The sequence below is a fragment of the Aquarana catesbeiana genome, linkage group LG02 (assembly GCF_042186555.1).
Source record: "Aquarana catesbeiana isolate 2022-GZ linkage group LG02, ASM4218655v1, whole genome shotgun sequence".
NCBI lineage: Eukaryota > Metazoa > Chordata > Amphibia > Anura > Ranidae > Aquarana > Aquarana catesbeiana.
The window spans coordinates 84,331,913-84,351,023 of NC_133325.1; the positions used below are offsets into that span (position 1 = coordinate 84,331,913).

Genomic DNA, 19,111 nt, shown 5'->3' on the forward strand with positions numbered 1-19,111 from the left:
CTAACTGCACAAAGGAGGTAAGTATAACAAGTTTTTTCATTTTAAAAAAAAGGGAGCCTTTACAATCACTTTAACCGCTTCAGCCCTGGAAGAATTTACATAATATATAAGGTCCCACAAGTAACAGTGGGGGGGGGGGAGTCAGGGAGGTGACCAAAAACCCAATGGTCACTCTGACAGAGCTCCAGCATTTCTCTGTGGAGAGAGGAGAACCTTCCAGAAGAACTACTGCAGCACTCCACCAATCGGGCCTGTATGGTAGAGTGGCCAGACAGAAGCCACTCCTCAGTAAAAGGCACATGACAGCCTGTCTGGAGTTTGCCAAAAGGCACCTGAAGGACTCTCAGATCATGAGAAACAAAATTCTCTGGTCTGATGAAACAAAGATTGAACTCTTTGGTCTGAATGGCAAGCGTCATGTCTGGAGGAAACCAGGCACTGCTCATCACCTGGCCAATATCATCCCTATAGTGAAGCATGGTGGTGGCAGCATCATGCTGTAGGGATGTTTTTCAGTAGCAGGAACTGGGAGACAAGTTAGGATCGAGGGAAAGATGAATGCAACAATGTACAGAAACCTCCTTGATGAAAACCTGCTCCAGAGCGCTCTGCACCTTAGAATGGGGCGAAGGTTCATCTTCCAATAGGACAACGACCCTAAGCACACAGTCAAGATAGCAAAGGAGTGGCTACGGAACAACTCTGTGAATGTCCTTGAGTAGCCCAGCCAGAGCCCAGACTTGAACCCGATTGAACATCTTTAGAGAGATCTGAAAATGGCTGTGCATCAACGCTCCCCATCCAACCTGATGGAGCCTGAGAGGTCCTGCAAAGAAGAATAGGAGAAACTGCCCAAAAATAGGTGTGCCAAGCTTGTAGCATCATACTCAAAAAGACTTGAGACTGTAATTGGTGCCAAAGGTGCTTCAACAAAGTATTGAGCAAAGGCTGTGAATACTTATGTACATGGGATTTTTTATTTTTAATAAATTTGCAAAGATTTCAAACAAACTTTTTTCACGTTGTCATAATGGGGTTTTGTATGTAAAATTTTTGAGGAAAATAATGAATTTAATCGATTTTGGAATAAGGCTGTAGCATAACAAAATGTGGAAAAAGTGAAGCGCTGTGAATACTTTTGGGATGAACTGTATATAGACATTAACTATTAAGCCTCATGCACACAGGACGTTTTTAATATTGTTACTATAAGCATTTGCCATTTTTTTCACTTTTTTTTTGCTTCTAAACACCTCTGCATGTTAGCCTATGTGTCCAAGCATACATAAGTGTTTAGATGAGTTTAGAGGCAGGGGCATTTAAAGGCAGACATGCGTCAAGCTTTTTTTCCTTGTCAAAAGAAGTTTATTGAGTATACACTGTTATAAAGATACATAAAGTAAGTTTACAAGGATCTATAAAGTAAGCTCATTGTTTTACAGTAGGGTTTATATAGGTAAATATTATGAAATTTCAAATATTAAACATTGGGTTCACGTAAACCTAAATTAAAGATATATATCATTTCCTTAGTTACTTTTGTAGGTATTTAAATGATTTATACCTACTATACATATTGTTTACAAGTAGAGTGTATATAGGTCAAATACATTCTGATAATGAGCTTTAATCGTAAGGTGGAGAAAAGGAAAGAGAAAGAAGAAAAAGGGTTGAAAGGTAGAGGTATGGTCCGCAAGGTTGTCCCGCTCGTCAGTTTATTATTCTTTTTAGTTCTCTTTGAAGCCTTAGAATGGGTGTCTCTGTAAGTCATTTAATCTGTTACCATGGCAACAGGACAGAGTCATTGAAGTTTGACAGGAACTGTTGTTTTATCCAAGGATGCCAAAGTTTTTCAAATTTTGGAATTTGATTTTGATCGATGGCTACCATCTTAGCATGGGACATTGTATTATTCATTCTGTGAATTGTTTCTGCTAGTACCAATGTAGGAGATTTCCATGCCTTGGCCACTGTTTGTTTTGCAGCCGTTATTAGTTGGATCATAAGTTTGAATTGAGAGAGTGTTAACCATTCCGGTTTTAGATTAAGTAAAGTTAAATATGGATCTGGTTGTATTATTTTTTTAAATATTTTAGATGCAATCACGAAGACTTCCTTCCAGAAGGTTTGGATTACTGGGCACGTCCACCATATGTGTAAATATGTGCCTATTTCTGGGCATCCTCGAAAACAAAAAGTTGAGGTATTAGGTGAATATTTTGCCACTCTAGCGGGTACAAGGTACCAGCGAGTTAGGACTTTATAATTTGTCTCCAGTGCTAAGATGTTGGGTGAAGATGACTTAGATGTGAGCCATATGTTAGACCAGTCCGTGTCTTCTAAAGTTCGTCCCAGGTCCTCCTCCCACCTCTGAACATAAGAGGGTCTATTAAGATTTGCTACTCCATATAATTGATTATAAAGTGATGAAATTGTACCTTTAGCAAATGGATCTTTTGTACAGATTGATTCAAAAATGGATAATTGGGATAATGGTGTATCCCCCTTTAGGAATGGTGAATAGAAATTTTTGATTTGGAGATATCTAAATATCTCAGAGTTTGGTAGATCATATTTTTCTCTAAGCGATGGGAATGAAAGGAATGATTTAGATGCTATGAAATCATTTAGTGTCTGAATGCCTGATGTTGTCCAAGCTTTAAAAGAATTTGGGTAGATCCATGCCGGATAAAAGGCCGGATTTCTGATAAAAGAAAGGAGAGGATTGTGTGGAGATTGTAACTGATATTTGGTTTTTAGTTTATCCCAGAGAGATAAGAAGTGTTTAGTTATGGGATTATGAATTTTAAAGCGGTCTTTAGGATCAAGCCATAATAAATTTGATATTAATAGAGGGTCATTTTCTGAAGCCTCTATAAATACCCATAATGGGATTTCCTGTTTTGCATGGTATTTGGACAGACTGGCCAAATGTGCTCCTCTGTAGTAGTTAGTAAAATTAGGGTATCCCAGGCCTCCTTTATTTTTGGGAAGATGTAGTGTGTGTATAGGTATACGTGGTTTAGAAGAGCCCCATATAAACGAAGTTGCTCTTTTTTGTACTATTCTCAAAAAATAGGAAGGAATTGGAATAGGGAGAACTCTGAATAGATAAAGCAATTTGGGTAGAATAGTCATTTTGATTGCATTAATCTTCCCTATCCAGGATAAAGGAAGTTGCGACCATTGTTTTATTAGATTTGTGATCTGTCTTAATACAGGAGGATAATTGGTTGAGAATAAGTCAGAATGAGATGCTGTTAAATGAATTCCAAGATATGGGATTGATTTTTCTGCCCATGTGAATGGGAGTGCAGCCCTAGCCGGGATCAATTCCATGTTTGTGAGTGAAATATTAAGCACTAGGCATTTCTTAGGATTAATCATAAGGCCGGATAGGGCTGCAAATCCATCAAGAGCTGGTATTAAGTTAGGACCAGAGACCTGTGGTGATGATAGAAAAAGTAATATATCATCTGCAAATATACATAATTTGTGTGTAATACCTCCTACTTCAATGCCAGTTATAGTTTGGTTTGTTCTGATGTATTGGGCCATGGGTTCGAGTATAAGGGCAAATAATAAGGGAGATAATGGGCAACCCTGCCGGGTACCTCTTTCGATATTAAAGGCTTCAGATTTGTATCCAGCATATTTTATATAGGCTTTGGGTTTATTATATAATGCTTTGATCCATGTTAAAAAGTGGGGTCCAAAACCCCATTTTTGTAATGAATATTGCATATATTGCCAGGATTCTGTGTCAAATGCCCTCCTAATATCGAGAGATAGAAAACATAAAGGGATTTTCCGTTTTTTAGCAATATGTGCCAATAACACTGCCCTGCGTATATTATCGCCTGCCTGTCTATTTGGCATGAAGCCTACTTGATCTCTATGTATTAATTTTCCTATAATGCTATTGAGGCGTTTTGCTATTATTTTTGCTAATAATTTAATATCGAGGTTTAACAGAGAGATAGGCCGATAATTCACACAGGAAGTATCATCAGAAAGGGGTTTTGGGATCATACAATCAATTGCCATTAGTGTTTCTTGCCGAAAAGAATGTCCATCTAGAAGTTTGTTAAAAGTTTCAGTGAGAATGGGAGAGAGTATTTCTGAGAATGTTTTATAGTATAAAGCCGAGTAGCCGTCTGGGCCTGGTCTTTTGTTAAGTTTTAGGTCTTTTATGGCGTTAGCAACTTCATCTATAGTTATAAATAATGATATTTGAAGCGCTTCACAATGTGCATGAAAATGAATATATAAGAATAAATATAAATAGTCAAATAAATCCAGCGGTGAGTAAAAATTCCTATAAAATCCAGCAATCAAAATAGTGTAAAATTATTAAAAATTAGTGACACCAAATGTGTAAAAAATTCACATAAAAAATCCACATAAAAATAAATATATAGGGATGTATTCAGAAGGTTCAATTATACAGGTGTAGAATCCTGATTGGTATAGAGCTTTTGATCACTAGCAAAGCTGTTTAAAAACACTTGCTTAATTAAGGTGCTCATTGATAGTACCAATGTGTTTTTTGCTTCTATTCACAACCAATGTGGGAATCATAAACAGGCAGATAAGAGAAAAAAACCAATCATTGTGCAATAGTTAGGATACCAAGGTACACAGGCAAACTTCAATCCACTCACGTGTGCCTTATAATGATAAGGCATATGCAGGTTTTACTATAGCAGTCAGCCGCCTTAGACAGGAGCAGATTCAGTGCAGTACACTGTGTGAAACTGCTGATCTGCACAGAGCTTCCTTGGCTCCTCCCACGCGTTACATCACAGTCACGTGACTTTTTCAAGGTCCTTGAAAAAGTCACGTGACTGTGATGTAACGCGTGGGAGGAGCCAAGGAAGCTCTGTGCAGATCAGCAGTTTCACACAGTGTACTGCACTGAATCTGCTCCTGTCTAAGGCGGCTGACTGCTATAGTAAAACCTGCATATGCCTTATCATTATAAGGCACACGTGAGTGGATTGAAGTTTGCCTGTGTACCTTGGTATCCTAACTATTGCACAATGATTGGTTTTTTTCTCTTATCTGCCTGTTTATGATTCCCACATTGGTTGTGAATAGAAGCAAAAAACACATTGGTACTATCAATGAGCACCTTAATTAAGCAAGTGTTTTTAAACAGCTTTGCTAGTGATCAAAAGCTCTATACCAATCAGGATTCTACACCTGTATAATTGAACCTTCTGAATACATCCCTATATATTTATTTTTATGTGGATTTTTTATGTGAATTTTTTACACATTTGGTGTCACTAATTTTTAATAATTTTACACTATTTTGATTGCTGGATTTTATAGGAATTTTTACTCACCGCTGGATTTATTTGACTATTTATATTTATTCTTATATATTCATTTTCATGCACATTGTGAAGCGCTTCAAATATCATTATTTATTCTTTTTAAGTGACTCTGAAAACACTCTCTTTTGATAGCAGCCTCACTTGGTTTCATGTGTAATTATCAGCTATTTAGCATCACAGCGCTTTGTGTTTTATATATATTTTTTCCATCTATAGTTATAGGCTCATCCAAACTGCTTTTTTGATTCTGAGATAACTCGGGTAAGGTTATTTTTGAGAAGAAGGATTCAGCTTCTGTAGGATTAAATTCATTGTTTGTCTTGTATAAAGTTGCGAGATGCGAGTGAAATTTATGGACTATTTTAACTGGATTACAAGTGTAAACATTTTTTGATCATTTCAAACGTATTGGTTTGAAAGATTTGTTAGTTGAATTTAATGCCCGAGCCAAATATGTACCTGGTTTGTTTGTATTCATGTAGAAATTGTGTTTGGAGCGTTTGAGGGATTTATCAACTGACTCAGTGAGAAATAGATCGTATTCCAATCTAGATTTTTCCAGATGAGATTTTGTACTCTGAGATGGATTATCTTGAAATGATATGTAGGCTGCATTAAAATTGAGTTCTAGTTTTTTTGCTAGATTTTTGCGTTCCCGTTTAAATAGTGCCATTTGTCTTTGTATTGTACCACGCAAGACAGGCTTATGAGCTTCCCACAGTGTTATTGGGGAGATGTCTGTTGTATTATTAATTGATATGTATTCCTTTAAAGCTTGTTCAATGACCATCTGATGTAGTGGGTGTTTGAGCATTATGTCCGGTAAGTACCACGTTGGGTCATGCGCTTTTGGTATGGCTGAGGCTATAGTAGTGTATACTGCATTATGGTCAGACCACGGAATCGGAATTATATCTGATGCAATAATTTCTGGTATCATTCCTATTGTTAGAAAAATATGATCTATTCTGGTGAAGGTTTGATGAGGGTGTGAGAAATAAGTGAATTTCTTTTTCATTGGGTTACTTTCTCTCCATGAATCTACCAGATTGTATTTGGAAAGAAGTTGAGCAAAAAGGTAATCTAGAGGTTATTTTGGATGGTGTAAAAGGTGATTTATCTAGAAATGGGAGGAGGACCTGGTTCGAATCCCCACACATTATCACTGTTCCTATTTTGTGTGTATTAATCACTTGTAATATACGTGGAGGAATGGTGTAGGTTGTTTGTTAGGAGCGTAGTAGGAAATCACCGTGATTGCTGTATCCATTATATAACCCATGAGTATCAGGTATCTACCTTCTGGGTCTTTAATTTCTGATGATAAGGTGAATGGTGTGGATCGGTGAAATGCAATTAGAGTTCCCCTTTGCTTAGTACAGGCAGAAGCCATGTAAATCTGTTGATAAAAAGGAGAAATATATTTTGGAGTAGAATCTTTGGTGAAGTGTGTTTCTTGGAGGCATACTATGTGAGCCTTCTTGTTATGGAAAGTACGGAAGGCTTTGGTCCTTTTTTGAGGGACATTTATTCCCTGAACATTCTAGGGGAAGTATATTCAGTGGTGCCATGGCAATAGATCAAATAGTTTTGACTTACTTTTTGTTATGCAGAGCTGACTGCGCAGATCAACCTGTGCGGACTGAAGAGATGAATAGATAGAAAAGAAACCAGTGAATTCTGGAGTAAAGAGTAAACAAAAAACATATGAGATTAGATGATACATTGTATAAATTATTTTTTGCAAGTAATCACAATTTACCCGTGAAAGAGAATAAATATCTCTCTCAGGGGAATAAGTGCCTTCGTCACACTCCCACATAATATGGTTGGGAGAATGAGGAGGGCTAATGGGGGTACACGGATCTTCCGCTTACAGGAGAGAAGTGCTATGTCAAAAGACATCAAAATGATGTTTCATTAATTGGAGTGCAGAATATAGTTTTTGTTGAAATTATTTATTCCAGGGTGGTTGTATATGGTTAGTCTTGCCCTAGGCTAAATAATTCAGTTAGAAAGGTACTGTTAATAACTTTGGTATTGATGAAGATAGTTTGAATTATTTTGGGATTTTAACCCTTTTAGAGTAAACAATTACATATTTTATTCATATGTAACTGTTTAGATATGTTAACTCAAAAAATTGAGGTTGTATTGCTTCAGATTAGAATAAACAAAAACATAATTCTAGGAACTAGTTAGGTAATAATATATTTGTTTTAAGAAAAGAAAGAAAAAGCTGCCATTACTTCTGGATTATTGAACATATTTGTCCTAAAAAGTAATAAATCTATTGTTATTACCTGATAATATATAACTGAACAAGAATTTCCTTATTTCACTTATATATTCTAAGGCTATATGAATCAGAAGTAATAAGAAATATAACTGGAATGTAACATGATCTCACACAGTGTGTGACTATCAGAATGCAGTTACATTCAGTTATAAATATAGGTTTTTTATAGAGAACCATCTCTTAGTATAATAAATGAAGAGATATCAGGGATTAGGATGTCAGTCCATTGAATCTTCTTGGTCCATGGATGATGTGGCATAACGGCCTCTTTTGTGAGAATGATGATTCCCATTTTGTTCTGAAATTTTCTGGGTGCTGCCTGAAGGTGAAGATGACGCCATTCTTCTGCGTGTGGGAGTGTTGCTGCTTGTGGGTTCTGTCAGATTTAATTTTAAAAGGGTTTGTTGTAGTTCATCTGCTGATCTGCTTCTGTAAATTGTACCTTGGTAGTTAAATCTGACTGAAAAGGGGAAGCCCCATTAATACATAATGTTGTGGCGTTGCAGTTCCATTAGTTGGGGTTTCATGGATCGTCTTTTAGTAATAGTAAGTTGGGATAGGTCAGCAAAAATTTGATAATTGTGTCCTTGAAAATTAAGTTCCTTTTTTTCTCTTGCAGCAATTAGTATTTGTTCTTTCGTTCTGTAATAATGAAATTTTGTGATTATATCACGTGGGGGTCCATCTTTCTTTTTGGCTGTGAGGGCTCTGTGTACTCTGTCCAGTTCTAAACGTTCAATAGGGATATCTGGCTTTAGTTCTTGTAATAGAGCAGTAATAGTAGATTGCAGGTCTGTCACAGTTTCATGTATTCCCCTTATGCGCAAGTTTGAACGTCTGGCTCTATTTTCGTAATCTTCGAGCTTAGTTTGAAGTATTAAATTCTCTTTTTTTAATTGTTCCAATTCTGTTATATTTTCTTGGGTTGTAATTTCAATTTCATCCATTTTTATTTCTAAGGCTGCGGTGCGGTTTCCCAGCTCTCTTATTTCTTTGGTTAGGCTTTTTGTTATTTGGTCTGAGGTTTGTTTTAAAGCCTTATGAAGCATCTTTTCAAATTGTAATAATATTACTGGGGATACTGAGGAGGCTTGTGGAGAAGTTTGTGAGAGGATTTGTTCTGTATCTGACTCAAATGGAGAGTCTTGCTGTGACATTTTCTGTCTGTGAGAGCGCCCTGATGCTGTATCTTGTGAGGTGACTGGAGCTGCTTCAGCTGCAGTGAGTGCCTGTGAGCTCTTTGTGAGGTGATTTTTATTTCTGCGACGGTTTCCTCCCAGTACCATATTTCCTTCCCAAACTTTCACAGTTTGTTCCCTGGGGCAAAAAGGTTCAAATGGATACCTTTTGAGCCTGCAGGCTCCGCTTTGTCCTTCTCTTCTCTCCTCAGCGGTGTGGAGCTCTAACAATGCATGTCTGCTCTGCTAGGCTCCGCCTCCTGCCGCGTCAAGCTTTTTTTAAGCCTAAATGCTGCCGCCAGAAGAAGAGGCGTCTACATGAGCTAGCAAAACATCCAGTGTGCATGAGGCTCTACTCACATAATGGAAAAATATCTGCACAAAATTAGGTATTTTTTACAAAAACTGTAAATTACATTCTAATAGCATAAATAAATTGATTCACAGACAAAAAACTTACTGCAGCTGTATTATTTTCAATAAAAACAAAGTCCCAGTAATAGTATGAATTGCAGCTGAAATATAATGCATGATGTCCAGTTTAGTGGACAGATAATTAATTGTAACTTCCGCCCAAGATAAAATCGATACTAGTAAAATTTTATTACAATATGTTGATGTTACCATATTTTGTTTACCTTCAAGGGTCTCCTCTTATAGATGTATTGGCAAGATATTCCTAAGCTGCTCAGCCTTTCTGGGTTTTCATTGGCCTTCTTGGTTTTTAAGAAATATTTGTTGCACTTACAATGGCTTTCCAGTGGGTGGCACAGTATAGGGTGACACGCTTGTGTCCATTGTAATGGGTGATATGCAACTATACAATCAGAACCCATGCATATACAAGAAAACAGATTTTAAATAGCTGTCCACCATGCATGAAAGGGTTAATCAACAAAAATATAACTGAACAATTCCACCTCCCCAAATATTTTTAAAAACATTTTTTTGGCATCAGCTGATTATGAAGGTCCAATTGTGCAATCGATCCTTATAAAACATTGGCGTTAAATCGCCTGTTTCTTCAGACCACTAATGTATGTCTTTGGGTAAACTAAGCTTTAATCACATCTTACATTCAGACGATGGGATCCTAACACTGGTATCTGTACATTAGGAGGTAAAAAGTATGTGGTGCCATTGAACAATCTTTTTTTAAACAGTCATCAATGGAATCCAGCTGTATTGCAGAGCATTAAAAGGGACTGTGTTGGCTAATTACATGAAGTGATCATAAAAATGAACACATTGGATAAAAATGCTACGTGCAAAGTATTTTAAGCTCCATTCTTATTTCAGTTAGTATGTGTACAGAATGTCTATAAAATGGCAGCTTAAATTTAAACAATCACTTAAACAATGTGCATCATAGGCAAGATTCGTTTTTATCTTTTATTTTTTTTTGTTTCAGATACTTTTGAAAAGTGTAATGCCGCGTACACACGAGCGGACTTTTCGACTGGACTGGTCTGACGGACCAAGTCCGGCGGACAATTCGACCGTGTGTGGGCTTCATCGGACCTGCAGCAGACTTTTTCAGTCGAAAATCTGACGGACTTTAGATTTGGAACATGTTTCAAATCTTTACGTCGGAACTCCGTCGGATCCAGTTCCTATCGAAAAGTCCACTCATCTGTATGCTAGTCCGATGGACGAAAACTGACGCTAGGGCAGCTATTGGCTACTGGCTATCAACTTCCTTATTTTAGTCCGGTCGTACGTCATCATGTACGAATCCGTCGGACTTTGGTGTGATCGTGTGTAGGCAAGTCCGTTTGTTTGGAAAGTCCGTCGGAAGTCCGCCGAAAGTCCGTCGGATAGACCGTCGGACCAGTCCGGTAGAAAAGTCCGCTCGTGTGTACACGGCATAAGACTAATTGTGAGGTTTTTATTTCTCTCTGCCAGGAAGATTGACCCTCTCTATCTGTCCTGGTAACAATTTTCAACATAGCATAAAAAAACAAAAAACTTTTGAGTTGTCGTTAGAATAGGAACAGAGGGGAAATATTCCCATGGTGACTAATTCCAGTGACAACTGAAACTCGAGCGGATTTCCATTAGTTTGAATTGATTTTCCCTCAATTCTTGTTGGTTCTACAAGACTGGAAGTAAATGGAAATCTCCTCAATGGAACACAGGGTTTAAATTATTCCCTACTCTAGCCAAAACAAAAGGAAAAGTTATGGCCTATATTGGTACAGTAAAACCTTGGTTTGAGAGTAACTTGGTTTGAGAACGTTTTGCAAGACAAGCAAAATTTTTTAATACATTTTGACTTGATATACAAGTAGCATCACGTCACAACTGAGTATAAAAGAGAAGAGAGGCACCTCTAATGCCCTGTACACACGATCAGACATTGATCGGACATTCCGACAACAAAATCCATGGATTTTTTCAGACGGATTTTGGCCCAAACTTGCCTTGCATACACACGGTCGCACAAAGTTGTCGGAAAATCCGATCGTTCTGAACGCGGTGACAAAAAACACGTATATCGGGACTATAAACAGGACAGTAGCCAAAAGCTTTTGTCTCTTAATTTATTCTGAGCATGCGTGGCACTTTGTGCGTTGGATTTGTGTACACACGATCGGAATTTAAACGATCGGATTTTGTTGTCGGAAAATTTTATATCCTGCTCTCAAACTTTGTGTGTCGGAAATTCCGACGGAAAAAGTCCGATGGAGCCCACACACGATCGTAAAATCTGACAACACTATCCGATCACATTTTTTCCATCAGAAAATCCGACCATGTGTACAGGGCATAAGTGTAGCAATATGGTTACATTTAATGAAGGTACAACATTTAGCAACATATTGCTACACTTAGAGGCGCCTCTCTTCTCTTTACTACTCTGTAGCTCCTGCTGGATTTTTTTTCTAATCTCCTTGTGGAGGCTTCCATCTGTGGATGGACATTTTATGGTTACACAACCTGGTCACAGTGCTATAATCTTTTTATATGGACTATAAACTGAAGGACCTATGCATAAATGGTTGTGGAACGAATCATCTGAGTTTCCATTACTTCTTAGGGGGAAATTTGCTTTGATATACAAGTACTTTGGATTACAAGCATGTTTCTGGAACGAATTATGCTTGCAATCCAAGGTTTTACTGTACTTGTATCATTATAGCTTTACTTTGTATTTTATTGTGTCTTTATTTTATTTTCTGTTATTTCTGTTTGATGATATTATTTTGTAATTTCTTTGAAAACAATAAAAATGTAATAAAATTAAATTAAAAAATTGCTACATGCTAAAATAATGATAGTGGTATAAAAAAAAAATCTTGCCCATGACTCCAAAGTGTTCTGACTTTGGAAGAGTAGTCGCAGATATTAGACTGCTAGATTTCCAGCTCTTAATAAGATATGGCTGGTATTAACAGTTGCCAGGTCTGTGCATGCCTTGTTAGTTTGTACATTGGCTTAGAAAGTATGGACAAATTCTGTAGGTCTTTGTAGATAGTTTTAACCTCTGCGCACCTGATTCTTTACTAAAGCTACTGCAGGTCACTGTTATTTATCTTCATCACTCTCAATAGTGATTGACTTTCATATAAGATATCGAGTACTGGCGTAACCTCTAAGTAAGATTTGATCTTAGCTTAGCCATAGCCATTCCTTTATATATAATGTCCTAACTTTGAAACTCCCATGCCAGCATTGGACTACGCTTACATAGTTAATATAAGGGTGCTGGCTGGCTCCCCAATATACTAGCATATTTGTATGCAACTTTGTCTTCTGCTCTTATTAAGACTTGAAAAGCAGGTATCAAACAATGTCCTTTTAAATGGTTAGAGAAGCAGAGTGATGAAGAAATTGCCTTCTTTGTACAGTTCAATGTGCATCTTTTGTTGCTTCTCCCTTCAACACTGGAAATATTATTCAAGGAAAGATTATCTCTTTTCACACCCAACTAGTCATCTCATTGGAATTTGTTCTGTACCTTGGGGAGCTTGAAATGATTGAGTTTCTTTGGCTAAGAAGAAAATCAACAGCTACCGTCTTAGATATCCACTGACTTCACTTGAATTCAAAATTGGTGCTAAAAGGCCGTGTGATAAAGAAATTGCATACTATGGATACTTCAATTTGCATCTTTTGATTTTTATCTATATTGCCAGGATTCGACCATTCATTGCAGCCGCGAGCCATTTTAAATTACTTTTTTTTCTTGAGAAATGTCATTTTGCTGTTGTATTGTTCTAAACACGGGGAAAATGCTCTACTTTACAGGCATACCATAGACACCCCCCAGGCACTATATTTAAAGGAATATTACATTTGTATTCTTTCACTTTAAGCATTATTAAAATCACTGCTTCTGAAAAAATGTCAGTTTTTAAAACTTTTTTTTGCATTGATACATGTCCCCTGGGGCAGGACCCAGGTCCCATGCCATTTTTTTTCAATGATTTTTATCTATATTGCCGGGATCCCACAATTCATTACAGCCGCCAGCAGTGTTAACCACTTCAGCCCCGGAAGAATTTACCTCCTTCCTGACCAAAGCACTTTTTGCGATTCGGCACTGCGTCGCTTTAACTGACAATTGTGCGGTCATGCGACGTGGCTCCCAAACAAAATTGGCATCCTTTTTTTCCCACAAATAGAGCTTTCTTTTGGTGGTATTTGATCACCCCTGCGGTTTTTATTTTTTGCGCTATAAACAAAAAAAGAGCAACAATTTTGAAAAAAACGCATTATTTTTTGCTTTTTGCAATAATAAATATCCCCCAAAAATATATAAAAAAACATTTTTTTTCCTCAGTTTAGGCCGATACGTATTCTTCTATATATTTTTGGTAAAAAAAATCGCAATAAGCGTTTATTGATTGGTTTGCGCAAAAGTTATAGCGTTTACAAAATAGGGGATAGTTTTATGGCATTTTTATTTTTTTAATTTTTTTTGCTAGTAGTGGCGGCAATCAGCGATTTTTATCTTGACTGCGACATTATGGCGGACACGTCGGACAATTTTGGCGTGATTTTGGGATCATTCACATTTATACAGCGATCCGTACGATTAAAATCGCATTGATTACTGTGTAAATGTGACTGGCAGTGAAGGGGTTAACACTAGGTGGCGCTGTAGAGGTTAAATGTATCCTAGGGATGTGTTCTAACTGTAGGGGGGATGGGCTAGCAGTGTCACTACACTGATCGCTGCTCCCAATGACAGGGAGCAGAAATCAGTGACACTGTCACTAGGCAGAATGGTGAGATGCTTGTTTACCTTAGCATCTCCCCGTTCTTCCTCTCCGTGAGACGATCGATGGTATCCCTGCGGCGATCGAGTCCGCGGGACCCGCGACGCGACTCACGGAGCTCCCGGAGGTACGTCCTTTTGCCTAGCCGTGCCATTGTGCCGACGTACATCGGCGTGCGCCGGTCGGCAAGCAGTTAAATGAGATTTTTTCCTTTATAAATGTCATTTTGCTGTGGTATTGTTCTAAACACGGAAAAGATGCGCTACTTTACATGCATACTAAGGACACCCCCAGGCACGATATTTAAAGGAATATTTAATTTGTATTTTTTCACATCAAGCATTATTAAAATCACTGCTCCTGAAAAAACATCAGTTTTTTAAACTTTTTTTTTCATTGATACATGTCCCCTGGGGTAGTATTCGGGTCCCCATATACTTTTTATGGCAATAACTTGCATATGAGCCTTTAAAATTAGCACTTTTGATTTTTCATGTTCGCGTCCCATAGACTTTAACAGTGTTCGCTTGTTTGTACAAATTTTTTGCCTGTTCGCAAGTTCTGGTGCAAACTGAAACGGTGGGTGTTCGGCTCATCCCTAGTTGGTGCAGTTTGTGTATATCGACGTAACTATATCCATGGTATGAATACTTATTATAAAGAATGTACAAAAAAAGAAAAAAACATAATCACTTCTAGTAAAAAAAAAGTGGTACGTCCCTCCAAAATTGGGAATGATATTCCAAGGAAGATTATCACTCCTCACAACTAACTGGTCTTGGCCTTGGAAAGCTTGAAAGAGTTTTTTTTGGTTAAGAAGAAAACAGCTACTGTGTTTAAAGTCTATTGACTTCACAGGAATTTAAAATTGGTGCTTGAAGTGGAGTTCCACCCAAAAATGGAAATTCCGCTGTCCGGATTCCCCCCTCCCCTCCCCTCCGGTGTCACATTTGGCACCTACAGGGGGGAGCAGATACATGTATATTACAGGTATTTGCTCCCACTTCCGGCGAAAGATTACTGCAGTATCCGCGGCGATCTACGCCATGTTCGGCCCCTCCTCCGCCCCCACATGAGCAGTAGGGAACCAGGCTGTGAAGCCGCAAGGCTTCACTTCCTGATTCCCTTACTAGCAATGCCGGCGCCTGCACCCGGAGCCGAGGGACGGGTCGGCTTCGGGTGAGGAAATCGCGGGCGCCCTGGACAGGTAAGTGTCCTTATTTTAAAAGTCAGCAGCTGCTGTATTTGTAGCTGCTGACTTTTAATATTTTTCATAGGCGGAACTCCACTTTAAAAGCTATTAGGTAGGTTTCGAAGTCACCAGCCCTGTCAGTTTTCTTTTCGACAGAAAAATCTTGACTGATTTCAATCTTTCTAGAGCAGTGGTGGCCAACCTTTCAGACCCCATGGACCACTAAACTCACAATTATGAATCCTGCGGACCACTAACATGAATTCTACATGCCTTATACGCACAAGGCTCTGGCTCTCTGACTGTCAGCGCACATTGAGAATAACACTGGAAACAACTTTGGGTGGTATACATCCGCCACAATTTGTGGCCTAACCCCTGGGGATCACCAACATTTTCTTGTGGACCATCAGTGGTCCATTGACTACTGGTTGGCGACTGTTGTTTTAGAGTCATCAGACCAAACCCACTCAGCTGGCTCAAGAAGTAAAAACAAAATCCCCAGTAATAAAACCCTTTAAAATTGGCCTGGAAACATTACAAGTGACTTATCCCCCATGGATCCCTGCACTTATTGAATTGAATACCTTCACAGAAAAACTCTGTTAAAGCCAGTGGCATGGGAGAGACCTCCTCCCACTCTGACCTGTTGCTGTGGTAAACTTGCACTTCATCAGTAATTTCATCAGGAGCATAGTCACCTCCCAGGATGTAAATTTTATCCTCAATACCCACAGCCCCAGCGTTAAAACCAGCACACTCAAAAGATCCCTCTCCTTTCCACACACACGTCTCTGGACAAAAGCTATAGACTTTGTACGTGGAGAGGTCGCAGATATACAGCGTGTTATTGACAGGCACTGCTTTGATTAACGTTGCATGGAAAAACTGTCCAAATTCCGCTACGAGTTCACTCCATTGATCCGTTTCTGCGTTATATTTAAAAAAGCAGTCTAAAGAAGGGTTAAAAGCATCTGATATTTCAACTTCAGAACCAAGTACGTAAATAACAGATTTGCATGCACTGGCTTCTGGGTAGTAGATACCTCTGGGTAATGAGCCAACTGTCTTCCAGTCCTTAGTGAGAGGATCGTAAGCTTCAACATCTAGTAGACTCCTAATGTTTTGTGCTCCTTTGGTTTTACCACCAATGACGAATAACTGATTAAGGGCCATGACAGATGCATGCATCGTTCTTGGTTTCCCCATGGGTGGTACTAAAAAAGAATTATTGCTTACTGGACAATAGCACCAGACTTGGTCAGTAGCTTCATGGTAGAGTTCAGCAATATGAAGCCTCACCGCACGACAACAGCTACCGGTACATCCCCCTGTTATAAATATCTTCTCCCCATAGCTGGATAAGCTGGAACCTGGGAGATCGATGATATGAACCTGTGGAATTTCCATCCACTTGTCAGTTTTAATACTGTAGCAAAAAGTGTACTGAGTGTCACTTTCCTCCACAGTTTTGTGAACAAAGATGTATTTCTCTGTTGTAGATATCCGAGCATCTGGAAACAGCCCCCCGGAATGTTCAATGCATTTTATAGCAGAATGGATTCTTGATAAACAGTTTGTGCTTTTTAATAGTTGCTCTTCAGAGACCAGCATACTTTGCAGTGTGGATGGAGACAGCTGATGTAATCTAACTTTGCTCATTAACTCCGGAAAAAACCTCATTCGCTTCTCCAAGCAATGCTTAGTCCAGGCTAGGAGAGCCATCAGCACAGACTCTTCATCTGGGACATTTAACTCATCTGATTGAAGACATTGTTCTAGGACTCCCACATTCAGTTCTAAGAAGTCCAAAGATTGTATTAGCAATGGAAAGTGCTGAAGGGCAAACTGTAAGGCACGGTGAAAGAGACGAGTGGAGCCGTAGCTGTCTGATATCGACAAGAGTTGCAAACAATTGTGGACATCAATCATTTTGATTAAAAAATCACTGCATGCCTTTGCAAGAAGAGGCACCTGAAGAAACGATGACATCTGAAAGAAAATGTCCACATTGCTGTCGGTAATCTCCGCTTTGCCCGTGTATGCGTAATCAAGGAATGCTTTCACAGTTTCTGGGGACAAATTGCTAATGGTGACACTTCCATCTCTTTCTTTCATGTTGACTTCAAACATAGCCCTGCCAAGGCAAATTTGTATCTGTTTATTTGTTTCTCTAAAGGGGATTTCAATAAAAGTTCATCATCCTATAGTTATTAAAAGAAAAAGTAAGAGGGACGGCTCTGCACTCCCTGTCCTTCAAAGCAGACCTTTATTGGAATAAAACTGTCATAGTTGCCTTCCTGCCCCTGCATGCTTATAAATGGCAAAACAGCAATAGTAGGAAAACTTGTATAGAATGGGCGGCTTGCGCTGATCCGGAAATGTTACAGAGCCGCCAGGCTGATCTAATGGCTCACTGATCTAGAACAAAGTTCTCACTTTACTGGCTACATACTCTATGTGTTCCAGGCCATACAGCATGAAGCCAAAGAAAGTTGGACAATTAAAACTTTTTAGAAGAAAGTGAGCAATGGCAGCCTCCATATTCTACTCAGCACAGGCTTACTTTTAAGTGGAACTAAACTTTCTCAATCAACATTAACTATTTTTAATAATGGGGTTTCTACCGGTATAGTGTGAGTGAGTGACACATTTCTTTATAGCACCACATCCCTTAAGTAAATATTCAAACGAAAGGATAAACTAATGGGAATTTTGAAGGTTTCTGAGATATATACAGTGCCTTGAAAAAGTATTCACACCCCTTGAAATTTTCCACATTTTGACATGTTACAACCAAAAACGTAAATGTATTTTATTGGGATTTTATGTGATAGACCAACACAAAGTGGCACATAATTGTGAAGTTGGAAGAAAAATGATAAATGGTTTTCAAAATGTTGTACAAATAAATATGTGTGGCGTGCATTTGTATTCAGTTAGGGGTATCAGAGTAAAAGGGGCTGAATGGAAATGCACGCCACACTTTTCAGATATTTATATGTAAAAAAAATTGAAAACCATTTATCATTTTCCTTCCACTTCACAATTATGTGTTGGTCTATCACATAAAATACAGTTACGTTTTTGGTTGTAACATGACAAAATGTGGAAAATTTCAAGGGGTGTGAATACTTTTTCAAGGCAATATACACTTATACACGGATCATTCGCAGATTAAATAAAATTCCATAATTTATTGATTTACAATGTTAGAAGCCATTTAGGCTAAAATATGTAAACATTTGTTACATGGTCGTTGATATGTTCACTGGTGTGGCGATATGACAGCGTAAACTCCCAACATGTTTCGCCCACTGGGTCTTCTTCAGCTATAGTAGATGCAGGCATGCTGCTGCACGGCGGGGGAGCTGTTGCGCGTGGCTGGTGGCCGCGATGTCCGCCGGCCACCCGCGAACGCTCCACAGAGAACCAGAACGGGGATCTGTCAATGTAAATAAACAGATCCCCATTCTGACATCTGTTCCTAGTGATCAGGAACAGTGATTTCTCTCCTCCAGTCAGTACACTCCCCTCCCACAGTTAGAAACACCTCCCAGGAAACACATTTAACCCCTTGATCACCACTAGTGTTAACCCCTTCCCTGCCAGTGTCATTTATAAAGTAATCAGTGCTATTTACAGCACTGATCGCTGTAAAAATGTCAGTGGTCCCAAAAAAAGTGTTAAAAGTGTCCGATCTGTCCGCCGCAATGTCGCAGTCCTGCTAAAAATCACTGATCACCGCCATTACTAGTAAAAAAAAAAAATGTATAATAAAAATGCCATAAATATATCCCCTATTTTGTAGACGCTATAACTTTTGCGCAAACCAATCAATATACGCTTATTGCGATTTTTGTTACCAAAAATAT

The 19,111-nt window shown here is 38.5% G+C and overlaps 1 protein-coding gene across 2 annotated transcripts in view; it reads right to left on the minus strand.

Moving 5' to 3' along the window:
* Positions 1-12,004: 12,004 nt before the first annotated feature.
* KBTBD3 (kelch repeat and BTB domain containing 3) overlaps positions 12,005-19,111 on the minus strand; it is a 37,823-nt gene continuing 30,716 nt past the window's right edge. For both annotated transcript variants that reach the window (XM_073613124.1, XM_073613123.1), the window contains exon 3: positions 12,005-17,373. In XM_073613124.1, the coding sequence (XP_073469225.1) occupies positions 15,774-17,373 (1,600 nt within the window). In that variant the 3' untranslated portion in view covers positions 12,005-15,773. The remainder of the gene's footprint in view (positions 17,374-19,111) is intronic.